The sequence below is a fragment of the Equus caballus genome, chromosome 1, assembly GCF_041296265.1.
Source record: "Equus caballus isolate H_3958 breed thoroughbred chromosome 1, TB-T2T, whole genome shotgun sequence".
NCBI classification, from domain to species: Eukaryota; Metazoa; Chordata; class Mammalia; order Perissodactyla; family Equidae; genus Equus; species Equus caballus.
In genome coordinates, this window is record NC_091684.1 from 30,472,309 (window position 1) to 30,499,528 (window position 27,220).

At 40.5% G+C, this 27,220-nt stretch overlaps 1 protein-coding gene across 2 annotated transcripts; it reads left to right on the forward strand.

Annotated features, from left to right (window-relative positions):
- Positions 1–544: 544 nt before the first annotated feature.
- CYP2C23 (cytochrome P450 family 2 subfamily C member 23) lies at positions 545–27,220 on the forward strand. Of its 2 annotated transcripts, XM_070222971.1 has the most exons (10): positions 545–833; positions 5,828–5,990; positions 13,535–13,684; positions 14,304–14,464; positions 14,960–15,136; positions 20,139–20,280; positions 21,245–21,432; positions 21,792–21,826; positions 24,903–25,044; positions 26,319–27,220. In XM_070222971.1, exons 1-10 carry the CDS (start codon positions 651–653, stop codon positions 26,400–26,402), a joined length of 1,425 nt encoding a protein of 474 aa, XP_070079072.1. In that variant the 5' UTR covers positions 545–650; the 3' UTR covers positions 26,403–27,220. The 2 variants fall into 2 exon arrangements, with proteins under 2 accessions (XP_070079072.1, XP_014588893.2); XM_014733407.2 differs by lacking the exon at positions 21,792–21,826.

Sequence of the window (27,220 nt, forward strand, 5' to 3'; positions counted from 1 at the left end):
AATTTGACTACCTAGAGTGCTCCATATAAGCGGAATCATACAATGATTGTACTTTGGTGTCTCACTTAATTCACTTTGTATAATGTTTTCAGTGTTTCATTCGTGTTGTAGCAAATATTAGAATTTCATTCCTTTTAAAAGTAACTAATTCTCTTGTATGCACACACTACATTTCGTTTATGCATCACTTTGTCCATGGACACAGTAGACGTTTAGCTGATGAGAGACATGATAAAAATGATGTAGGAGGAGCACTGCTCTGACAGCCGTATTTTTCCAAATCAGATCGCAGGATATAGGATTTACTTTTTTTTTCGAGTTTGTGAACTTAATTATTTGAATGTTTTCAGAAAGTTATGAAAAATAAAATGCAGCTTCATATTTAATGAATCAGTCCTGAAAGGAAAAAGTACATGTCATAGAGAGGCTTAGCAAATCAAAAGTTGCAGATTTTGTGAATGAGAGGGAGGAAAGATGTGAATCCTTCTTAATCTCAAACTTCAGCAAAGTAATTAAAGCCACAACCAATGCCAGTTTTTGTCCCAAATCCAAGAACTCAGACCAACCTTTGGCTGGTACGTCACATTCCCTGCATAAGACTTTGTTTTCTCACAAGCAATCCAGAGAGTTCCCAACATCGGGTAGCTGAGATGGAGCTTCTGGGGATCTCTACTACTCTTCCTCTTGTGATTTGTGTCACTTGCCTGGTTTTCCTTTTTGTGTGGAAGAAAAGTTATGGATGGGGAAGGCTCCCTCCTGGCCCAACTCCCCTTCCCATCATTGGAAATCTGATGCAACTAAACCTCAAGAACCTCCCTGCCTCTCTCTCCAAGGTAAAGGGGTTTCATTCTGGGGCTGGGCATCTCGAGGTAAGTGGGATCATCTTCAGGCTGTTCAAATCATCTTCAGTCTTTCTTAGTTTTACTCACCACTGAGGCACTTTTGGGCATCTATTTCTGTATTACAAGACAGATAGCCTCTTTCTTTCCAGACTGGATCACTTTAGAACAGGCAGTGAGTGTGTTGACTTGATCTGAGATATATGTTGAATTCTAGTGAATGGGAGAATTCTGGGGTCAGAATATATTTCAGTTAGAAGGCTTCCAATCCTCTCTACATATAGCTCTTACCAAAAGGCCAGCCCGTCAAATGTAATAAATGTCCTTTTATGATGTTATTATTATTATTGATATTTTACACTAAATGGCCTGTGGGATGCTTCGTGATCCTCTTTCTGAAGAGTGATCCCCACATCTTACTCTGACACAGCCCAGCTCTGCTGCCCTGACTGACCTTCACTCCTTTGGAAATACTCTTTGGGGAAAAGATGAATTCATTGTGTAAGAATATATTCTCCAGAACAACCTAAATGTCCATCAATGGATGAACAGATAAAGAAAATTTGATACACACGCACACAAACACACACACACAGGAATATTATTTCACCTTTAGAAAGGAGATTCTGCCATTTACAACAACAAGGATGAACCTGGAGGATATTATCCTAAGTGATGTAAGCCAGACACAGAAGGCCACATACCGCCATGATTTCATTTACATGTGGAATCTAAAATAGGCAAACTTATAGAAGTAGAGAGTAGACTGGTGGTTGCCAGGGACCGAGGGGAGGGGAAATGGGTGATGTTGGTCAATTTTGCTGTAAAGAGGAATGTCATGTCACAGTAGCTGGAAGGGAATAGAAACCAGCAGACAAGTTGGGGAGTTGGATCTTTTTTAGGAACACAGAGAGTCATTTATATTAACAGAAAACTGTGTACATGGGCACAGATGCATGTAAATGAGTAGATACTATGGTAGAAGCATATGGAAATTCTCTTCCGATTATTTCTGCTATCTCTGTGAAGTAGGGAGCAAAGTCATCAGCTGAGGGGGAGAGGGGGAGAGGAGGACCTGTCAGTTTGTACCCCAAGTATAGAGACACTCTCATTCAGAGTAACAAAGGAAGGAAGTTTCATTTTTCTCGGATAGAGAAAAGAGGTACAAAGTGGCAAAATTCTCCACCGTTAAAGTGGAAGTAAAAAAAAAAAAAGGAAAGGCAGAAAGAAAAAAGAATAGGTAGTGAGTTCAATAAGTTTTGCCTCTTAGAAATAATCATCATAAAAAATGAGGGAATCGTAATATACAAACGGATTTTTTATGAATGGATTTTTAAATTTTATTTTTCAAAAATTTATTTAAAACTTGAACATGTTTCCACACCATTACATATCCTCCTATGACTAATTTCAAATGGCTGCTTTGAATCCAATTGCATGTATGTAAAACAAGTTTGAAAACCAGCTCCCAATTGTTAGCTGTTTTACACGTCCAAGGGTTTTATGTTTGCAAGTTTTACAGATGAGTGAGTGATGAGAAGAATCTCAAAGGGGCCCGTCCATTTGGGTGACAACTGGTTTTCGGGCCCTGGTCTCTCCAAGTTTTCAGCAAAACATGATCACCAGGCAGGAAGGTATGTAGAGGGACGTCAGACGGATATGCAGACCTATGAGATGCAAAGTCATGGACAGAAGTTAATACAGAGTTTAAAGATTTAACATCATTAGCAATCGTGACATTCCTTAAAAAGTCCAGAGGTTCAGTCCCAGGGGAAGATGCCTGAAAGGGTCTCCCATATAGAATTTTGAAAGGACTCAATTTAAGTCCACTTCACGGAGCTACTCTGACCGGTAGCAGGGCAAGGGGCGGTGCCTTATCCCAAGTTGGTTGTGTTGCCTGGTAGATTTTGGCAATGGTCTTCTTTAAGGTGCAGTTTGTTTTCTCCATGTCTCCAGTCAATGGAGGTCTCCAAGCTGAGTATAGTCTCCATGGGATGTCTAAGCTTTTGACACTTGTTGGGTTATTTGGGAGACAGAAGCTGGTCCATTATCACTCTGCAAGGTATTAGGCAGACAAACCTGGGATGATTTCTCAGCAATATGCGAGTGACTTCTGATGCTTTCTCAGTCTGAGTGGGAAAAGCTTCCACCCACCTGGTGAAGGTGTCTACAAACACTAACAAAAACCTAAAACTCCCAGCTGCCTGGGGAATGTGGGTAACGTCTATTTGCCAGTCTTCATTAGGCCAGATTTTTTTATGTTGGGCCCCCACATGTGGGGGACTGGAAGCGGCCTTGGGATTGTTCTTTGCACAGATTATGCAATTTTTAGCGACCTATTGTATTGTCTTTTGCAGGTGGGGCCCTGTGATGTACTTCTGGACCCATTAGATTCTCCCTCTGGTAGCCAGGGCAATGCGTGATAGCTACCTGAGCAGGCTCATTAATAGCACCAAAGAGTTTTAAGAGTTTAGGGCTATATCTGATTTCCTTTTTTCCTGCTGTTAAGAGTCCCCTTTCTTTTCATATTTTCCCATGAGCATGAACTACAGGAAAGGCATAACAGGAATCTGTGTATATATTTACTGTCTTCCCTTGAGCTAGATTTGGAGCCCAAGTGAGGGCGATGATTTTCGCTTTTTGAGCCTATGTCCCTGGGAGTAGGGCTTTGACCTCTTGTAAAGTTATGACCGTGTACCCCGCGTGTCTCTTACCTTGATCCACGAAGCTGCTGCCATCTGTCAAGAGTTACGAGTCCGATTCTTCCAGTGGACAGTCCAACAAAACATGTCAGCTAGAACACACTGTCTCCATCTCTAGTAAGCAGTCAGGTTTTAAGGCTTCTGATGTCTGATTAGGGAGCAAGGTGGCTGAGTTTAGGGGGACTTGCGCCTGTACATTTGGATTGTCCAAAAGGATGGCTACTATTTGTCCATCCTTCCTGAAGTGAGCCAGTATCTTTTTCATTCTAATAATGTGAGTACTTGATCTGGAAATTAACTTTGTCTTGATGGTATCAAGGGCCACCTGAGATTCCTTTGTCCCACTTAGTGGCCCCTGGTCTAGCCCTTTTAGAGCCTCATGGGTTTTACTATGAAGCAGTCACGTTATAGCTTTCTTTTGGTCTGGCAGCAGTTCCTTTTGGCCTTTTGATAAGGTAAATCCTAAGTATGTAATTTTTTGTTTGCAGATCTATGCTTTCTTTTATGAGACCTTATACCCACATTCAACCAAATGATTCAAGGTCTTTATTGTGTTGGCTATGCACTGCTCGTAAGTGGGGCTCGCTGTCAGCAAGACATCCACATACTCTAACAGCAATCCTTCTTGCTCTTGTAAGCAGCTCAGGTCTTTAGCTAGGGCCTCCCCAGAAAGCATAGGGGAGTTTTGAAAGCCCTGGGGGAGCACTGTCTAACTACTGTCGAGTGGCCTCAGTATCAGGGTCACACCATTCAAAGGCAAAACGTTGTTGCGATTCTTCTACGAGTGGTATGCAGAGGAATGCATCCTTTAAGTCCCCAAACTGAAAGCCAGCCAAATTCACCTGGCATGTTGGTTAGCAAGGTGTGAGGTCTGGGCCCCACAGGGTGCAGGTCCTGAACCACCTCATTTATGTTGCAAAGGTCCGGAACAAAGCAATATTCCTCTGAATTGAGTTTCCCAATCACTGAAGTGTTAGAGGCAGTTGGCAAGCGAGGGAGCCACAAGGGGAGTTCCCCTGGTGGAAAAAGCCGCCCTGCAGCTGCAGGGAAAAGTCCCAAAACAGCCCCCTCCAAGTCGACTAGCTATGGGCAGAGGCTATGGTCCCATCTGGGTCGCCAGAATTTGATACTGAGCAATGGGCTAGCTCTGCGCCCTGTGATCTGAGCCAATTAATCACAATGAATTAGAGACCGAGAAAAGAAGTTTAATTAGATTAGCCGGCTAATTGGAAGATGGGTGACTAATGTCTCAAAAACCCATCTTCCAGGATTACAGAATCTTGAGGCAGTTATATAGGGGAAATGGGCAGTGAGGAGGGAGCTGACTGTTCTGTCAGCTGTGATGGATGCCTTGTAGGTGTGTTTCCCGCCTGTGGTCAGCCTGTTCCTGGAGAGAAACTCATAGAACAAAGTTTTAACTTTTCAAGCTATCAGGAGGTACATACATAAGTGGAGGGCATAAATCAGGAGAGCACGTGAATTTTTTAGAGTATGTGCAGAGCAGTGAGTAGTCACACAGAGGAGGAGCTGGGACCATTTAGCATAACAAGATGGCCTCACTTATGCTCACTTACAGTCTCGGTTGTGCTGAGTCCAAAAGCTCCTTATTGTGGTAAAGCTCTCCCGCTCAGGTGCCCTGCTCCTCCAGGAAAAGCTTCATATCTTCAGATTGTTCCCGGCCACCAAGCCCTGCAGCTAAAATGTGGCTTTTTCCTCCCCAGAAAGGAATTTCGGCCTCTTCCATCTCACTCAGCACTGTCTCTTGTTGTGAGGGTCCTTTTTATCCAGTTTTCAGTTTTCTCTCAGGGGTAGTTACTTCAAGAGTAGTTGTAAGTTTGTTGTGTCCATGGGAGGAGATGAGCTCAGAGTCCTCCTGTGCTGCCATCTTGACACTGGATCTCCCTCATAGATTCTTGAACATTCTATTTTATTAAATTCTCCCATTATCATCCAACACTGTCTTTATCACTTTCATGGAATTATGCTTAATTAGTATTGCAAATGTAGTTTGTTTTGCTGTTTACCGTTTAGACTCTAAGTTCCATGAGGGCTCCTGGGCTGTGCACAGTGTCTGATGCAATATAGGTATTTAGTAAATATTTGTTCAGTGATTGCATATGTAAATAAAGTAAACTGAATCCATGACTACACCCCAAGTTAAATTCCTAAAGTGGACTTGATGGAGCAAAGGCTAAGCCACATGTAAACTGTTGCTTAATTTCTACCCAAGCTTCCAAAGGAGAGATTTCACAATAGTACTTACACAACTGCTACATCTCTTTCCAGATGGCCAAAGAGTATGGCCCTGTTTACACTCTGTACTTTGGACCCCAGCTGACTGTGGTCTTACACGGTTATGAGGTGGTGAAGGAAGCTCTGATTGATCAGGCTGATGAATTCCTTGGCAGAGGACGTTTTCCAATTATTGAAGATAACCAGAAAGGACATGGTATGTTCCAAATCAAAATATAGGTTAATTTTCTTTGGCAAAAAAATCCGATTAACTAACTTAATGTGTCTGTTCTGCACCAAGCAACTAATGTTAGTTAGTTAGTTAGTTAGTTTAGATAGTGCAGACTCCATAGGTTAAGGGCATTGTCCCCAACAAGACTGCCCTCATTTGCTGGAATGACTCACAGAACTCAGGAACGTTCCATACTTATAAGTAAAGTTTTATTATATAAAGGGTGTATTTTATACAAAAATACAAGTGAAGAGTCATATAGGGTGAGGTCTTGGAGGGTCCCCAGTGCAGAGCTGTATCCTCCCCCTAGGAATCATAGTGTGTTACCCTCTTGGCACATTGATGTGTTCACCAACCAGGAAGCTCACCTGAGCTTTCGTGTCCAGAGTTTTTAATTGGAGCTTCATTACATGGGCATGATTGATTGAGCCATTGACCACCTGATGGAACTCAAGCTCAATCTCAATCTCTACCACCTGAGGTCAGGCTGGTATCTGTTGGCTGAAAGTCCCAACCCTCTAAATACACAGTTGGTCTTTCTGGCATGGCCAGCCCTGTCTTGAAACTGTCTAGGGGCCCACAATGAGTCACAATGAGTCCTCGTTATTGTAAACTCAAGCATGATCCCAGGGGCTCATCATAAATAACAAAGATACTTTCAACACTTGAAAGATCCCAAGGGTATAGAAGCACCCTCCCAGGAACCAGGGACAAAGACCAGACATTCTTTTACTATACAACCGATGCTCTGAGAACTCTATTGAGATGGACATCAAAAACAGACTCCAGATTCCCTGTAAGGTAAATCTGCAAATATGATGCAGTGGAAACAATCTGGGAACCTCTAGAAACAAAAATTGTTACCCACAGGTCTTAGGGTTGAGGGAGCTGGAGAAGGGACTCTTGTGGTGTTGTCACTACAGTGGCACAGTGGCAGCAACAATAAACAAATCACTAGATCTAGGAATTACTGTTTTCAATGACAGCCTGGTTTGGGTCGCGGAGGGTTGGTAGGATCAGGGAGGCAATGCAGAGGGAGCTACAATGGTACTTGTCATTTTATAGGTCTTCAGTTGGACAATAGGCTCACAGATAATTCATTTTATTATTGTTTCAAAACTTAGACCATCAAAAAACCTAGGACAGCTGTGGGAGAGATGCCATCTGAGGTGGGGCAGTGGGCAGGGCAGGGAATCTCTGGCTTCTCCTTTCTTTCTCCTCTCCAACCTCTTGCCACAGCCTCCATTTGGCTTACCCCAGTCAGAGCCAGCTGCCAAGTGTGGGAGCACGGGAAATTTAGCCTGCAGCATCTATAACACTGTGGATCAGGGCCAATAACGGAAGAAGGAGGGCTCTCGGGACAAGCACAGAGAGAAATGGGTAATCCAGGGTGGAGAAGGCTTTACCAAAGAAGTAAAACCCTTGGGAAGGTGAGATGCTATAGGATCCAGGGCACATGTGGAAATTTTCCCTCTCAAGAGAAGGAACACATTTTCAATTGCAACAGGCTGTAACTGCAACCGAATTCTACCACCATGCGAAAAAACCGCTCCTCTACCATCCAGCAATTTATAAAAGCCCCAGAGCAGAAGGAAAACAATAAAAACATAGAATTAAGTCCTGAGGACTTGGAATTAGGTAAACTAAGTGATACTGAGTTCAGAGCAGCTATAATAAAAAAACTCAATGAGGTAGAGAGAAAGATAGAGAAACAAGCCGAGTTCTGGAGTTACTTCACAAAAGAGATTGAAATCATAAAGAAGAATCAAACAGAATTACTAGAGATGAAAAACACAATGGACCAGATAAAACAGAATGCGGATTCCCTGAATGCCCGTGTAGACACCATAGAAGAGCAAATTAACATAATTGAAGAAAGACAAGCTGAATGGCTCCAGACAGAGGAAGAAAGAGAACTAAGAATTAAAAAAAATGAGGAAAATCTCCGAGAGATAATGGATTCAATGAAGAGTAAGAACATAAAGATCATAGGAATTCCCGAGAATGTGGAAAAGGAAAATGGAGCAGAAAGTGTGCTTAACGAAATTATTGAAGAGAACTTCCCAAATCTAGGGATCGATGGAGAAATGTGTGTAGAGGAGGGTTTTAGATCTCCTAGATTTGTCAATGTAAAAAGACCTACTGCAAGGCACATAGTAGTAAAATTGGCAAAAAGGAAAGATAAGGAAAGAATACTCAGGGAAGTAAGAAAAAAGAAGAGAATAACCTATAAAGGAGCCCCTATCAGAGTGTCAGTGGATTTATCTACAGAAACCTTACAAGCTAGGAGAGAATGGAGTGACATATTCAAAGCTTTAAAAGATAAAAATCTTCAGCCAAGAATACTCTATCCAGCAAGAATTTCCTTCAGATATGAGGGAGAAATTAAATCTTTTCCAGACAAACAAAAGTTAAGGGAATTTGTAACTAAAAGCCCTCCATTACAAGAAATCCTCAAGAAGGCTCTCAAACCTGAAAAAAGACAAAAGGGAGAAAGGGGACACAATCCACAGACTAGGGAGACCGATGGATAGAACCAGAACAGGATAGCAAATATTCAACTATAGCATTAGGGTAAAAATAAGGAAACTACCAAAACAAGGACGATCTTATCACTCTAACTACAAATTAATGAGACGAGTTGGAATAAAAAATGAAAATAATTATTTAGGAGGGGAAGAGCAAAGGGTCTAAATCAGTATTGGCCAAGTAAGTAAGAGACCACCAGAGAATAGACTATATTATACACGAGATTCTAAATACAAACTTCAAGGTAGACACTAAAATAAAGTACAGAACAGAGTCACAAATCATAAATAAGGAAAAATCTAAGAAACCCAGCATAAGAAATTGCAGTATTAAATGGGTAGGCTAAAGGAAACAGGAAAAGAAATGCAGGAAAATAAGATAATGAGCGACAGATTGACAGCATCAAGTCCACATGCATCAATAATCACTCTCAATGTAAACGGATTGAACTCTCCAGTAAAAAGACACAGAGTGGCAAAATGGATTAAAGAACAAGATCCAACAATTTGTTGCCTCCAGGAAACACACCTCAGCCCCAAGGACAAACACAGACTCAGGGTGAAGGGGTGGAGGACAATACTTCAAGCAAATAGCAAGGAAAAAAAGGCAGGTGTTGCAATTCTTATATCAGACCAAGTGGATTTCAAAATAAGACAGGTAAAGAGAGACACAGAGGGACAATATATAATGATCAAAGGGACACTTCATCAAGAAGAAATAACGCTTATAAATATCTATGCACCCAACACAGGAGCACCAAGATTCATAAAGCAACTATTAACAGACCTAAAGGAAGATGTTAAAAACAACACAATAATAGTAGGGGACCTCAACACCCCACTCACATCAATGGACAGATCATCCAGACAGAAAATCAACAAGGAAATAGTGGAGCTGAATGAAAAACTAAAACAATTGGACTTAATAGACATATATAGATCACTCCACCCTGAAAGAGCTGAATACACATTCTTCTCAAGCACACATGGAACATTCTCAAGGATAGATCATATGTTGGGAAACAAGGCAAGCCTCTACAAATTTAAAAAAATTGAAATAATAACAAGCATCTTCTCTGATCTTAGTGCTATAAGGCTAGAAATTAATTACAAGAAAAAAGCTGAGAAAGGCACAAAGATGTGGAGACTAAACAATACACTACTGAACAAGCAATGGATCATTGAAGAAATTAAAGAAGAAATAAAAAAATACCTGGAAACTAATGAAAATGATAGCATGCCATACCAACTCATACGGGATACAGCAAAAGCTGTATTAAGAGGAAAATTCATCACAATACAGGCACATCTTAACAAACAAGAGAAATCCCAAATAAGCAACCTTAAAATACACCTAACTGAACTAGAGAAAAAAGAACAAATGAAGCCCAAAGTCAGCAGAAGGAGAGAAATAATAAAAATCAGAGCAGAAATAAATACTATTGAATCAAAAAAGGCAGTAGAAAGGATCAATTAAACAAAGAGCTGGTTTTTTGAGAAGATAAATAAAATTGACAAACCACTAGCCAGACTTACAAAGAAAAAAAGGGAGAAAGCTCAAATAAACAAAATCAGAAATGAGCAAGGAGAAATAACAACAGACTCTGCGGAAATACAACAGATTATAAGAGAATACTACGAAAAACTATATGCCAACAGAATGGATGACCTAGAGGAAATGGATAATTTCTTGGACTCCTACAATCTCCCAAAGCTCACTCAAGAAGAAGCAGACAGTTTGAACAGACCAATCACAAGGAAAGAGATTGAAACAGCAATCAAAAACATCCCAAAGAATAAAACCCCAGGACCAGATGGCTTTCCTGGGGAATTCTACCAAACTTTCAGAGAGGATTTAATACCTATCCTTTCCAAGCTATTCCAAAAAATTAGGGAGGATGGAACACTTCCTAACACATTCTATGAGGCCAACATCATGCTGATACCAAAGCCTGACAAGGACACCACGAAAAAAGAGAACTACAGGCCAATATCACTGATGAACATAGATGCAAAAATTCTAAACAAAATTTTGGCAACCAGAATTCAGGAATTCATCAAAAGGATCATACATCATGATCAGGTGGGATTCATACCAGGGACACAGGGATGGTTCAACATCTGCAAATCAATCAATGTGATACACCACATCAACAAACAGAGGAATAAAAACCACATGATCATCTCAATAGATGCAGAGAAGGCATTTGACAAGATCCAACAGCTATTTATGATAAAAACTCTGAACAAAATGGGCATAGAAGGGAAATACCTCAACATAATAAAGGCCATATATGACAAACCCATAGCCAACATCATACTCAATGGGCAAAAACTGAACGCCATCCCCCTGAAAACAGCAACGAGACAAGGATGCCCTCTATCACCACTCTTATTTAACATAGTACTGGAGGTCCTGGCCAGAGCAATCAGGCAAGAAAAAGGAATAAAAGGAATCCAAATAGGGAGGGAAGAAGTGAAACTCTTGCTGTTTGCAGACAACATGATCTTATATATAGAAAACCCCAAAGACTCCATTGGAAAACTGTTAGAAGTAATCAACAACTACAGCAAAGTTGCAGGGTACAAAATCAATTTGTATAAATCAGTAGCATTTCTATACTCCAGTAATGAACCAACAGAAAAAGAACTCAAGAATACAATACCATTCACAATTGCAACAAAAAGAATAAAATACGTTGGGGTATATTTAACTAAGGAAGTGAAGGACCTATATAATGAAAATTACAAGGCCTTTCTGAGAGAATTGGATGACGACATAAGGAGATGGGAAGACATTCCATGTACATGGATTGGAAGAATAAACATAGTTAAAATGTCCGTTCTACCTAAAGCAATCTACAGATTCAACGCCATCCCAATCAGAATGCCAATGACATTCTTTACAGAATTAGAACAAAGAATCCTAAAATTCATATGGGGCAACAAAAGACCCCGAATTTCAGAAGCAATCCTGAGAAAAAAGAACAAAACAGGAGGCATCACAATCCCTGACTTCAAAACATACTACAAAGCTACAGTAATCAAAACAGCATGGCACTGGTACAAAAACAGGTGCACAGATCAATGGAACAGAATTGAAAGCCAGAAATAAAACCAACATCTATGGACAGCTTATCTTTGACAAACGAGCTGAGGGCATACAATGGAGAAAAGAAAGTGTTTTCAACAAATGGTGCTGGGAAAACTGGAAAGCCACATGTAAAAGAATGAAAATTGACCATTCTTTTTCACCATTCACCAAAATAAACTCAAAATGGATCAAAGACCTAAAGGTGAGACCTGAAACCATAAGGCTTCTGGAAGAAAACGTAGGCAGTACACTCTTTGACATCAGTATTAAAAGGATCTTTTCAGACACCATGCCTTCTCAGGGAAGGGAAACAATAGAAAGAATAAACAAATGGGACTTCATCAGACTAAAGAGCTTCTTCAAGGCAAATGAAAACAGGATTGAAACAAAAAAACAACCCACTAACTGGGAAAAAATATTTGCAAGTCATATATCTGACAAAGGCTTAATATCCATAATATATAAAGAACTCTTGCAACTCAACAACAAAACATCAAACAACCCAATCAAAAAATGGGCTGGAGACATGAACAGACATTTCTCCAAAGAAGATATACTGATGGTCAATAGGCACATGAAAAGATGCTCATCATCGCTGATCATCAGGGAAATGCAAATCAAAACTACACTAAGATATCACCTTACACCCATTAGAATGACAAAAATATGTAAAACTAATAGTAACAAATGTTGGAGAGGTTGTGGAGAAAAAGGAACCCTCATACACTGCTGGTGGGAATGCAAACTGGTGCAGCCACTATGGAAAACAGTATGGAGATTCCTCAAAAAATTACAAATAGAACTACCATACGATCCAGCCATCCCACTACTGGGTATTTATCCAAAGAGCTTGAAGTCAGCAATCCCAAAAGTCCTATGCACCCGAATGTTCATTGCAGCACTGTTTACAATAGCCAAGACGTGGAAGCAACCTAAGTGCCCAGCAACAGACGAATGGATAAAGAAGATGTGGTACATATATACAATGGAATACTACTCAGCTGCAAAACAGAACAAAATCATTCCATTTGCAATAACATGGATGGACCTTGAGGGAATTATGTTAAGTGAAATAAGCCAGCAAGAGAAGGATAATCTGTGTATGACTCCACTCATATGAGGAATTTAAAATTATGGACTAAAAACAGTTTAGTGGCTACCAGGGGAAAGGTGGGGTGGGGGGTGGGCACAAAGGGTGAAGTGGTGCACCTACAACACGAATGACAAACATTAATGTACAACTGAAATTTCACAAGATTGCAACCTATCATTAACTCAATAAGAAAAAAAAGAAAAAAGAAAAAAAAAAAAAGAGCAACAGGAAATTCAGAATCCATAGCTGGTTTTGTACAGAGGAAGAAGTTAAAAAGCATTGGCATGGATCACACCGAGTTCCTTTGCTCCTTAGTTTCTTCTTCTTCAGATTAGGCTAACATTAGCTGTAGTAAATTCAGAGGAGAATAGAAACATAGATCTCATTGATCTGCTCTGAAGTTGCTTACAGGTTATCCTCTAATAGAGGAAATCACATAGAGGAAATAAACCACAAGTTAGAGGGATATTAAGTGTAAAAACAGACCCTTGGGAAAGTGGTTTGTGAGAACACATGCCATTTTGACCATTTGTAACAAAACCACACAGAGGGCCCTTCCCATTCTTGGGAATATTCTCCAGCTGCCGATGATTCCCCCTGCCCAATTCCACCATCTCTGGCCCCTTGGGTTTTATTTTCTTTGTGACAAATTTTTCACCCAAACTACAGAATATGTTGTGCTCTTAACTTGCCAGTTGCTGAATCCCCATAAGGGGCCCTGGAAACAGTTCAGGGTACACACAAGAGATCAGCTTGAGGGAAAATCCGACTCGGTGATGCAAGATACTTTCCTGCTCTTTGCTTCGTTCCCTAGGAATCCTCTTCAGCAATGGAGAGACATGGAAGCAAATGCGGCGCTTCTCCCTCATGACCCTGAGGAACTTTGGGATGGGGAAGAGAAGCATCGAGGAGAGGGTCCAGGAGGAAGCCCGGTGCCTGGTGGAGGAGCTCAGAAAAATGGAGGGTGAATTCCATTAACCATCCCTTTAGGGGCGGGGATGTCCTGCACACACCACCCCCAATCAAAGCTCCTCCTTTGGGAGTCTCTCTATGATCCACGATCTGCTCTATTAATCAGAGAGTCGAGTAGGAAAAAGGGGTTGAGAAAAAAATGACCCAAAGCTATTAGTTATGACTCTCAAATCCTTTCACTTGGATTCTTTTCCCAACTTCTGCATTTACTGGGTGTGTAAATTTGCATAAGTGACAACTTCTCTAAGATGCAGTTTCCTCTTCTGAAAAATGAGGCTAAAAATCAAACCTCAACTTGAGGGGTAGATAATACATTTTGCAAAACATTTACACAGTATTCAGCATGTCATAAATACTCCATAACATTACTTGCTGCTCTTTTGATTATTATAGTGTTCATATAATAACATAAATATTATTAGGAGCATAGTATAATACTATATAGCATGTAGTATTAGTATTATTAGAAGATGCCCACATCCTAATTTGGGGAAGTTTAGAGGAAATAAACTATATGCATGAATCTGAGCAGGAGGGAGGCCCCGTTCTTGAAATCCTGATGCAGGCTGAGGAGAAGTCTAAATGTTAGAGCTGTTCTGTTCTCACATCAGCTCAGCCCTTTGACCCTGTCTTCGTCTTCGCCTGTGCTCCCTGCAATGTGATCTGCTCCATCCTCTTCAATGAGCGTTTCCACTACAAGAATGAGACGTTCCTCTCCCTGATGTATTTGCTGACTGAAAATTTTAAGCAAATAAGCTCTCCATGGAACCAGGTATGGCCATCTGCACTCGCCGTTGATCTCGTTGGTCCGCTGGTAGCCTGCGGGTAAGGTAACGGGCTATGAGCGCCCCAGACCTACTCTGTCAGCAAAGTGCCCACATGAGCAATATCACCTTGCTTCCACGTCTGCCGAGTGAATGAGTGCAATGCCGCTTATCCCAGCACCTATGGAAGGTTGCCTTCTGCTTGCCTCCATGGGTTGAGTCACACAAAACAAGACAGAACATCCTCAGTTGCCTGCATTTCTTTTAAGGCCCTTACACACATTTCTGCCTCTCTGACTCCAGGCTGGCTGAAGTCAAGATGAGCAAGGAGATGGAAAGGGGATGCTCTCCTGTATGTGATGATCATACTCCCTTCTCTTCTGTTTGGAAGCTGGAGGAAGCGTTTCTCCCTGGCCAGACCACACAGAGATTAGGTGCCCCACTCAGAAACTCTGGTCTCTCTTCACAAACTAATTTCCAGTGTATTTTTGCCTCATATTTAGATATACAATCTATGGCCAACACTCATAAGACATCTCCCTGGAGAGCACAAAGCATTTTCCAAAAGGCTTGATGGTGTTAAAAATTTCATTCTGGAAAAAGTGAAGGCGCATCAAGAGTCCCTGGACCCTAATAACCCTCGAGACTACATTGACTGTTTCCTCAGCAAGATGGAGCAGGTACTGTGTGCGACATCTTTCCCTGAACCTACATTTTATCATTCCACAGAAGTGTGTGAAAGCAGGATCACACCATGTAGGTAATTCTTGATATGTTACGGCAATGGGGTACACTATTAGCAATAGAAATTCAAAAATAGTCCAAAGACCTCTTTTTCCTTTGTAATTCTATTTACTTCCTACACTTGGACATTAACATTTAAATATTCCCGCTACATATTTAAGATGAGCTACATCTGGGGCTGGCCCCGTGGCCAAGTGGTTAAGTTCGTGCGCTCTGCTTCGGCGGCCCAGGGTTTCACCGGTTTGGATCCTGGTTGTGGACGTGGCACCGCTCTTCAGGCCACGCTGAGGCGGCGTGCCATATGCCACAACTAGAAGGACCCACGACTAAAAATACACAACTATGTGCCAGGGGGCTTTGGGAGAAAAAAGGGAAAAATAAAATCTTTTTTTAAAAAAAAGAGCTACGTGATATTACATATGTAAATTCCTGGGTTTTTTTTTTTTTTTGAGGAAGATCAACCCTGAGCCAGCATCTGATGCCAATCCTCCTCTTTTTGCTAACATCCATGCCCATCTTCCTCTACATTATATGTGGGATGCCTGCCACAGCATGGCTTGATGCACAGTGCCATGTCCACACCCGGGATCCCGGCCTGCGAACCCCTTGCTACCAAAGTGAAACGTGTGCACTTTACCGCTGCACCATCGGGCTGGCCCATAAATTCCTGTTTTTGAACACATGTTTATCTTGGGGTGGATAAAACACACATGCATTTTTGTCTACCCATCATTTACACGTACGTCATCAGCCATTTTTGCCACAATGCTTCCCAGATAGTACGTCATTAGACCAATACATTATAAAAAGCTGATTGTATTTTCCCATAGAAACAATTTTTGTTATTTGAAACTGGTGGTGGATAAAGATTCTAAAGGAAATACATTATACATTAACCATGGGTGGTATTAAAAATATTGAATAGCTCGTACTCACACAGCCACAAATCCTCAGAATGTCACTGAACAGAAATAGCAGCATGACTGTCCATGAGCACATCTGTAGAAAAACAGTCACGACTGTGACCAGCAATAGATTGTAAAAAAGATATTTAAATGTAAGCACATATATAACAACTTAGAATATGAAGATTGTGGTTTGAGCGCTGTAAAATTAACATTGTTTATGCAAAGGTCCCCCAAATATATATAAATGAAAGAAAAATATCTCTCAACTAAATGTACAAATTATAGCAAACATTTAATTAATAATAACTTGCTTAGTCTTCTTAAGCCCTAGGAAGGCTGATTTGGACAGCCTGGTTTCCTTAGAAAACACATCTAAAGAAGGCATGTTGATGCCCCTTTTCCCGCTCAGAAACTTCCCTGGGATAGTAGAGGCATTTAAACTCATTCCACTTACCAAGGATGTGCACCAAAATATCCTCTGCATTCTGAAGGAAAAGTTTGTTGCTGACTTTCAGTGGGCTAGATGATCGTCTGGGAAAAAGAAAGAAAACAGAGCCAGGCTATTAATTCAATCTTTTGAAAATATTATTTAGTACTAACTATGTATCAGACACGGTGATCAGGCTTGGTGAAGGGAATAAAAGGAGGAATCAGATAGTATCCTGCAATTTGCTTTCATAGCATTTGTGACAGTTTAAGGAAATACTTATTTAATTGACTTCTACATTCTCCACTGCACGTATACCCCAAGAGGGCGGGGTCAGTGTTGATTTTCCACACTTTGTATTACCAGCAACTAGCATGATGCTTAGCATAGGATAGGTGCACAATAAATACTTGTTGAATAACTTTACTAATTGATTAATGAAGATATAGTCCTTGACTTAATGGAGCTTACAGTCTAGTGCAAAGATCATCAAAACCAACAGCAACAATGAAGTGGTAATAAGGAAGTACGAGTTGCTATAGGAAAGAGTGGCAGGAACACTAATGCCAGTCTGATGTGAGTGAACAAGGGACCGCCAACCCAAGGCCCACTGGGTACGTCCCTGCACACACAGGTGACAATTGAACTGAGAGCTGAAGGGTAAGTAGGGATTACCTGTGTAAAGGCAATAGAGAAAAATATACTAAGCAGAAAAACAAGATGTGCAAAAGCCCTGAGGCAGAAGGAAGCTTAGAAATATGAGGGGTAGAATGAAAGCCAGTGTGACTGGCAGGGAAGGAGTGGGGGAGAGTGGTGGGAGAGAAGCTGAAGCACCAGTACGTTGACCATTCACGCAGGGCCTGGCAGGCCATATTACTTAGTTTAGTTTCTATCCTAATATCAATAACATTAGGATAAGATTTGCAGGGTTGAAGCACCGTGTCAAGAATGATCATATTTGTAATGTGGAGGACAGATTGGTGAGGTTAACAGTAGATACAGAGAGAACAGCTAGAAGTTGACTGAGGTTAAGTTTCCTGGTAGCAGAGCCTATAAAATAGGGATTTGTATGAAAGTGATTTATGAAAGGAGCACCATCAGGAGAAATTTGTATGTGAAGGATAGGGAAGGGGAAAAAGTTAAACATCGGTGTGGTTTCACATAAGGTCTAGTCTCTGCTGGATCCTACAGAGGGCTGTAGAGTATCAATTGCAGCGTGGAGTTTGTCACGCCCTGAAGCAAGGAAGCTGGAGTTTTGTACCCCTGTGCCCATTAGTCATCGGCTATAGGCAGCCCCTGAGGGTGGTGCGGCAGCTAGCTCCCATGCATCTCTTGGCAATGTGGCTCCAGTGCCCAAGGGACTCCTCCAGAGAAAGCTGCAGGTTGGGCCATAGGGGACCTGAACCAGTAAAAGGTATCTGGGCAGGGCACCAACAGCATCTTCTACATAAGACTATTGCAGTAGCCCAAGGCAGAGATGGTAGCCATAGGTGCTGGTGGTGGAAATGAAGAGAAATGGATAGATTTGAGAGATATTTAGGAGGTAAAATTAATAGTATTGGTGACGAGTTGGGAAATGCAAGAGATGAGGTGCTAGGTTCCTGGTTTGCCTAACTGGATGGAGGTTGGGGTCATTTACCAATACAGGAAACACTGGCAGGGCACCATGGGCAGTTGTTAACACATATACAAAAGCCTTGAGATCCACTGAACAGGGCCAGAGGAAGGAACAAAAGGAAAGTTGCTATGCCAATGTCTGGATTTCAACCATTCCTCCTTCTCCGCTCCATGTCTATTTTCCTGTAAGATAGCTATCAATAGATGATGGGTAGAAACTTCTGAAGTGTTTCTGCTTTCCTATTAGTTTCGTTCCATTCTGTTTTAATATTAAATCTCTACAAACTTACTAGATAATAGATTTGGGTTGTGTTAAGAATTAATAAAATGGTGTTGTCCATCCTTAGTTAAATTACAGAGTTAGAACATAAATAAAATATATGTTAACATTTCCATTTTCTTCCTAACTCTCTTCACCAGCAAAAGACTTTTGAAAACTAACTAGACGTTCTGTTGTGAGAGAGTTATTTAAAATGCTCAGTATTCTTGATTCCATATAAATGCAGTAAGGACCATAGGTAGGAAATGACAATGTGCCTAAAAACTTGGACATCTATACACAGAAATCATCCCATTTTGAAATGAACAGGAGATACATGGTATAAAGAACCCGAGTGAAGAAAAGTTTGATTCACGGCTTTAAAAATGAAGCTAATTTTAAAAACAAGCACCCTAATGCTTTCCTCAAATTTAAAAACCAATGGTATTAAAAGCCTACCAAAAAATAATCAGCAATGAAAATAATTTGAATATAGCGAAATATAGAACTTAACTAGTGGGGGCTGGCCTCGTGGCCGAGTGGCTAATTTCGCGCACTCTGCTCCAGCGGCCCAGGGTTTCACCGGTTAGAATCCTGGGCACAGACACGGCACCGCTCATCAGGCCATGCTGAGGCGGCATCCCACATGCCACAACTAGAAGGATCCACAACTAAAAATACACAACTATGTACCAGGGGACTTTGGGAGAAAAAGGAAAAATAAAATCTTATTTTTTATTTATTTATTGAGGAAGATTAGCCCTGAGCTAACATCCATGCCCATCTTCCTCTACTTTATATGTGGGATGCCTACCACAGCATGGTGTGCCAAGTGGTGCCACGTCCACACCCGGGATCCAAACCGGCGAACCCGGGACCGCTGAGAAGCAGAACGTGAGAACTTAACCACTGCGCCAGCAGGCTGGCCCCAAAATCTTAAAAAAAAAAAAAAGAACTTAACTAGTGTTATTTCATTAAACGTTCATTTATTCAACAAATTCTTAGTGCCAGTTATTATACCAAGGGCTGGGGATGCATCAACAGAGAAGACTTAATCTCTATTACTTTTGGTATAATTATTTTGTAATAGAAAGCTCACTCACTATTTTTAAGCCCTGGATCGATTTATTTTCTAAACACTTTGTCAATTCCATGTAAACAATTTTGAGTCAAAACATCCTACATCTACAAATACAGTCTTCATATTAGGAACGACATTAATAATGAGGAATGTCATATGTGAGTGAGTGGGGCCGGGAGTGTCTAAGTCTGCATAAGTGAAGGAAACAGACCCTCATGAACCAATGATTTCTCTACATTGTGCTCACCTAGAGCTGATCATCTAGTCCTTTCCCCTAAATGTAATAAAAGAAGATACCATTCACTGAGTATTTGTATATATGAAGCATTGTTCCAAGAGCTTCCACCCATTCACTCTTTTAATCTATATAATAACCTTATGGGGTATGTTCTATCTTTTTTATCCCAATTTCACAGATGATGAAACCGAGTAAAGAGGTACAGTAACTTGCCAAAGGCACACATCTGTTCATTGACTAACCTGGGATTTGGACCCAGAAGTTTTGATTCCATGACCGATTTTTTTATCCACTACACTACAGTGCACAAAATGAAGCCTGTTACTAGTGAAGCAGTGTGACCGTGGAGCTCTGATGAGGCACTGCCTTCTTTTTAACTCATGTAGCTATTAACTCTACCATTTGCAGGAGAAGCACAAACCAGAGTCTGAATTTAACTTGGAGAACTTGGCTGTCTGTGGATCAAATTTGTTCACAGCAGGAACAGAGACAACCAGTAGCACCCTAAGATGGGGACTCCTGCTCCTAATGAAACACCCAGAAGTGGAAGGTACAGCAAACATCCTAGTGACCGAATCAAAGATGAGATCCTGGCTTTAGATGAGGGTGGGAAGATCCTGCTGACAGTGACTGCTTTGCTTTCTCTGGGCCGCCTTGTACAGCATCATGCAAAGGGCCATCCATGTGGTTTTGTTTTTGTAGGTCAGAATTATATCTAATGACGCTGATAAGGAAGAGAGATCTTTAAGAATTCAAGGGCTGTCATTTACGTTTAAAAACAGAGAAGTTTCTGAATCCCAATTCACATATGAGATGCAATGCCAAAGGGCGAGTCCTATTTAGATGAGGGTCACGTGTGTTCCCATGTTGAATTCTCATCCTGGGCCAATACCTGGCTGTGTGACCTCAAACAAGTTATTTCATCTTGCTGGCCTCTGTTTTCCCATCTTGAAAATGGACTAAACTCTCCAAAGGGGATTTTTAGCTCCGGTATAATTTAAAATTCAAAAATGAAATTGTATTAGCTCCATTTTCTCAAGCACATTCTTAGAGGATAGGCCTTAATAAGCCAGTGTTTATATTGCTCAACAAAATGGTGTTTGCCTTTCCCGCAAAACATGCAGGCGAGTGGATGAAGTTGACAAAGGAGATGCTCCCACTAGAGTGAGGACTAAACATTTTTTCTCCACAGCTCCTTTGCCAGGAATCATGGGATAAGCCATAATCCCTGCCACAAAGGTCCTCTCCTCACCTGTACACGAGAACAAACCAATTAAGGCGGGAGGCTGAGGACATACTTTATGTTCCCTGCAGCAAAATCTCTAGTATTTGCAGCAAAGGGGAAAATAGAAATGCCATCAGGAGCAGGGCAAGGGGCTGCTTAGTGACATGTCTTTGATCTCGGAAGTCTTTTCTAGGCCACTTTCTTTTGCACATTACAAGCATTTCAGGTCATCTTCAGCTCTCCAGGGAACACATCTCTTGAGTAGCATTCATGATTCGTGTCTCTGCAGCCAAAGTGCATGAAGAAATTGACCGTGTGATCGGACGCAACCAAAGCCCCTGCATGAAAGACAAGATGAGGCTTCCCTACACAGAGGCCGTGTTGCACGAGATACAAAGATACATCACCCTCCTGCCTTCTGATCTACCCCATGCTGTGACCCGGGACACAAAATTCAGAAACTATGTCATCCCCAAGGTTAGATGCATCTGGGAAAGCTGGCTGAGACAGAAGGGGTGGCATGATACCTCGGTGGGGCCTGTGAGAGCCTTCTCAGTTCTGTTGCAGGAAGAGAGGCGGAAAGAGTTGAGGAAAGAACACAAGGTTAGAGTCACCTGGGCTGGGTTTGAAATCTGTCACTGCCATGCAGTGCACACTCAGGTCATTTGGTACCTCTGTGACCCTGTCTCTGCCTTCCTAGAACTTCTGGGAGACTGAGCTGGGCTTCCAAGGCCTCCTCTCACTCTCATATAGAATGTATTAAGGGAGCAGTGATTTCCATTGGTGAGAATCCTGTAGGAACTGAAATTTGATTTTTCATGATGAATTAAAAAAAGGAAGAAGAGATGGAAAATGTGTCTGCAGCTGTAAGGTAAGCAAGCCAAACGTCAACCTTCTTTAACCCCAATTCTCCCTTCCCAGGACCTCATGTACCAGGAAATTTGGGATATTGCTGCCCCTAACAGTTGACATTTGTAGAGCCTTTAGCATTTACCAAAACGTTTACTGGGGATGCAGTCAGTCTTCTGTAGTGATTAAGGGCTTGAGTTTTACATTTAAACAGTTTCAGGGGCCGGCCCAGTGGCGCAGCCGTTGAGTGTGCATGTTCTGCTTCAGCGGTCTGGGTTCACCGGTTCGGATCCCAGGTGTGCACCTACACACTGCTTGTCAAGCCATGCTGTGGCAGGCGTCCCTCATATAAAGTAGCAGAAGATAGGCACAGGTGTTAGCTCAGGGCCAGTCTTCCTCAGCTAAAAGAGGAGGATTGGCAGCAGATGTTAGCTCAGGGCTAATCTTCCACAAAAAATAAAATAAAATAAAACGTTAGTGAGGGATATAAAATTTTTGAATAAATTAAAAGACTTATTCTGTGTTTGGGTAGGAAAATAGCAATTATCCCCAAATCAATTTATACATTTATGAGATCTCAATGAAAATATCAACCAGATTTTTTTGGAACTATACTAACAGATCCCAAATTTGATATGGAAAATTAAAAAATAAAGGATAGTCAGGGACAGGTCCTAACAAATATTAAAATAATAATAATATATAAATAATGTAATAAAAATATATAAAATATATATATAAATAATAATAAAATATATAAAAGTCACAGTTATTATAGTAGTGTAATACAGCTTCTTAAATAGATGGATCAATTGAATAAAGCCTAGAAATAAACTTAATTATACATGGAAACTTGGTACATGATAAAGGTGCCTTTTTCCTTGTAACCCAGAGGGAAAATATGGACTATTCAATTGAGATTGGAAAACTCCCAGAGAAGTTGGAAAAAAATCATAATAGATCCCTACCTCACACTTTACATGAAAATTTATTCTTTGTGGTTCAAATATATACACATAGAATGTTAAACTAAAAGCACTAGGGATAAAAGCAATAATTTTTTTGAGAATTTCAGAGTGACAAAAGATTTTCTAACAATGACCAAAGAAAAGAGGAACAAGAGGGCCAGAAATTTAAAAATACATGCAAATAAGAAAAATCTGCCTAGAAAAAGAAACGAGGTCAAATGACAAACTGAGAGGAAATTTTGCACAGCTCATTAGAGCAGAAGACTAATTACTGAAAAATAAAATGAATTCCTACAGTCAGTATGAACAAACCCAAAACCCAACGGATACGTGCAAGGGAAACCAAACTAAAATTTAAGTAAAAGTAATACAAATGGTTCTTAAATCTATAAAAATATACTCACAAAATAAAATATGTTGAAAATAAAAACTATAAAGAAACATATTTTTACTCATCATAATATGTTGGCAGGATGTAAAAAAGCATATATTTTTGTTAGCAATATAAATTGATGTAACCTCTATGGCAGGAGATGTGACAATACTTATCAAAATTTTAAAAAATATGTACAATTTGAAGAGCAGTTCCACTATTAGGAATTTATGTATATTTTCCAAAAATAAGAACATTCGTTTCTTTGTGATATTTGAAGGTTGGAAAATCCATAGATCTTCATTTAAAAAGGACTTTAATATTTAAATTTTATTTATTAAATTTATTTAAAAAAGGAATTTCTAAAATTCTTTTATTCCTATAAAGTGGAATACCAAGCAGGCTACAGAACACTATAGGATGCTACTATTTGTGTTACAATAGTGGGGGATACGTATGTGTCTTTTTTTCTCAGTCCCTAAGGTATTTCCTCAAGGATATAGCATAAGTTGGTAACAGTGATTACATTAAGAAGGGAACCAGGGTACCTGAGTATAGGGAGAGGATATTTTCACTTTCACCTTTCTGTATTTTCTGTATATCTCGCCTACTCCAATAATCGTAAAATAATGTTTAAGGAAATACAAAATAAAGTAAAAATGGAAAAAGGAAGCTTTCACTTAAACAGGAATGCTTTATGGTCAGAAAGAACTTGCGTCAAATTCTAACCACACCACTTGCTAACAGTATAAGCTCAAGTAAGTCATTTCTCCTCTCCGAATGGCAGTTTCCTCCTTACGCAATGTACACACAGTGCGATGCATAATGAGGAACAGAAAGAGAACTTACTGGGTGTGGCTGAAGCGAGAATTAAGCGAGATTTGTAAACAACTAAGCAGAGCGTGAGGCAAACGTGAAGCGTCCGACATAAACGCTGGTTATCCATATTACTCTGTCATTTAGACCTCACAAAAATCTTTTGTGAAAAAGGAGAAAATATTGTGTTTTTGTTACCCCACCCAATTTTACAAGTGAGGGAAGTGGGTTTTGATTCAACAGATTCAAGTTTTCACATCTCATTTTCTTCCATTCATACCTGAATTCAGAAAGAAAAAAATTGTGACAAAGTAGGCTCTTCCAGTTTGAGGCAGCAATTCCAGTAAAGCTCATGTCTAGAGAAATGGGTTGCAAATCCCAGTTTATCAACAACCATTGATTACTGCACATTGACCATAACATTGCTCTTCCCAGAGAACCATCTTATTATTCAATAAAAGATTTTGTATGAAATACAATATATAAAGTAGCCATAAAGTAGCCATATAAATATATGTGTGTGTATAAAATAGCCATAACTCGACACTATCACTCACCAGACAAACTTAAGAGTGCTCAGTCCTGGGGCCAGCCCCGTTGTTGAGTGCTTAAGTTTGAGCGCTCTGCTTCAGCGGCCCAGGGTTTCGCTGGTTCAGATCCTGGACGTGGACATGGCACTGCTTATCACGCCATGCTGAGGCGGCCTCCCACATGCTACAATTAGAAGGACCCACAACTAAAATATACAACTATGTACTGGAGGGATTTGGGGAAAAAAGCAGAAGAAGAAAAAAAGATTGGCAACAGTTGTTAGCTCAGGTGCCAATCTTTAGAAGAAAAGAGTGCTCAGTCCCATTCAATCCACTATAGTTGCTAGACTTGGTTATGAACAAGGATAAGTGTGCTAAAGTACCACTCCACTCTCCATTTCTTGGTTCCAGGGCACTACTGTATTGCCATTACTGTCTTCAGTCTTATTCGATTGCAAGGAGTTTCCTAACCCAGAGAAGTTTGACCCTGGCCACTTTTTGGATAAAAATGGCAGCTTCAGGAAAACAGAATACTTTGTGCCTTTTTCCCTTGGTAAGTGCAAATAAATCCATCCAAACCATACTCACGCACATTTTGGACAACTTTTAGCTTCAGTGAATTCATAGCATTACTAATCCGCTAATGATAACAAAGTCAATCATATCAAACCGTCACAACCCCCCAAATCTGGACGGAGCCATTTAAGTCTGTACACCAGTAGGATCAGGTAAGTTATCCAAGGACAATTTTGTTGTTTGCTGATTGAGTATAATGCCAGTTTTTAAAGAAACCAAAGCAAGTCAATCCAATTCAGATGTCATGTGTTGCCAGACCACAAGTGGACTTGTTTTTGCAAACTTTTGTCTGTTGATCTCCCCTTTGTAATATTGACTTTTCCAAAACAAATATACGAGTTTCTTTCTTCTTCTTGAATTATTAACCATTATTAATTTTCTGACTCTTAGAGCCAGAGGCCATCAAAGAGACCTCGGCCACTTCTTCCTCTTTCTTCCCGTCTGAAATTCACACCCCACACACCCTACACACCCTTGCCTCTGTGCAGGAGCTTCTTGGCTCCCAGTGGCTATTTCCTATAAGGTCATAAAGACAACTTAGGAAGGGTCAGACACATTCTTTTTCCTTGTTATCCTTTCCAATCATTTGATTATTCTTTTCAAAAATAACAATGTGTTTTGTTTCTAAGGACAATGGTAATAAGTGTTCCACATAAAAATGCAGAAAAGCAGAAAAGAAAACAAAGTAAAAGTTATTAGCAATTTTACCCTACAGAGATAATCACTGTTGATATTTTGCTGTATACATTTCAAACAATTGTCTAGGTATACATGATAGATGTGTTTATTAAAATTTGGTTCATTTTGTACAATCTGTTTGATAACCTTTCACTTGGTATGTTGTGATAGAAAACACATGTGGTATTAAATAATCTTCCATAGAAACATGTTTAGGTTGCATTGTATGATAGATGCATGAGGATTTATTTAATTAATCCATTCTAGATGGATGTTTAGTTTTCATCTAACTCGTCTGTGTGGTAAATAACGATGCAAGTGACATCCTCATAGGTGAGTCTCTAATTTCTACAGATAAATCCCCAGAAGGTGAATTCCTGAATTAAATAGTGAAAATTTCTTTAGAGAATTTTGACATGTATTCACAAATACCCCTTTAGAAAAGCCATACCGTTTTATTGTCCTCTGGCAGTTTATGAGCATTCACTCTTCTGCTCAGCGTTCTCCATGGCTTTTAGGGGCACATCGTGTTTGGCCGTGGAGCGAGCTAACGGAAGTGTCTCCTCCCTCCAGGGAAGCGGGCCTGTGCTGGAGAGGGCCTGGCGCGCATGGAGCTCTTCCTGTTCTTCACCACCATTCTGCAGAACTTCTGCCTGAAGCCCCTGGTGGAGCCGAAGGAAATTGACACCACACCTGTTGTTACGGGGCTTCTCAATATCCCACCACCCTACAAACTATGCCTCATCCCTAGGTAAAAGAAGACCTTCTCTCTTTCAAAATTTAAACCAAAGTAATTGCTTTTTCCTCACTACCCCCCCACCCACCCCCATCGTCTCTCTCTTAATTTTAAATACTGCCTAAGACAGAAACATACTCACTAAAAACTTTTATAGGGGTCACTAAAACTTGATTTGTGTTAATCTACAAATCCCTTGACAAAAAGGAACTGGGTCCTGGGGCCAGCCCGGTGGCCGAGTGGTTAAGTTTGCACGCTCCACTTCGGCGGCCCAGGGTTTCACTGGTTCGGATCCTGGGCGTGGACATGGCACCAATCGTCAAGCCATGCTGAGGCGGCATCCCACATGCCACAACTGGAAGGACCCATGACTAAAAATACACAACTATGTACCAGGGGGCTTTAGGGAGAAAAAGGAAAAATAAAATCTTTAAAAAAAAAAAAAAAGAAAGAGAACTCGGTCTGAAAATTCCTAGGGTACAAACAATATACCCTTTATAGTACTTTCTAAGCCATGCTGCAGCAGAACCAAGCTCAGGCCCACAGAAGGCCTTTATCAGGACAATCAGCAAATAGTAGAGACTTTACGTTCTGTGGTTTGGGATATAGGCTGATTTTCTGTAGTTTCTCAAAATAAAGGCACTAATATAATGCCTTATGCATATTTTTTCTATTTCTAATTGAAAGCACTTATATGATTTCTGCCACCTTCACAAAATAAATCCTTATTTCCACAATA

Coding starts and splice junctions, on each gene's coding strand:
- CYP2C23 (XM_014733407.2), top strand. CDS start 651: ATGGAGCTTCTGGGGATCTCTACTACTCTTCCTCTTGTGATTTGTGTC. Junction 5,991..13,534: donor AGATAACCAGAAAGGACATG/GTATGTTCCAAA, acceptor TTCGTTCCCTAG/GAATCCTCTTCAGCAATGGA. Junction 15,137..20,138: donor TCCTCAGCAAGATGGAGCAG/GTACTGTGTGCG, acceptor TACCATTTGCAG/GAGAAGCACAAACCAGAGTC.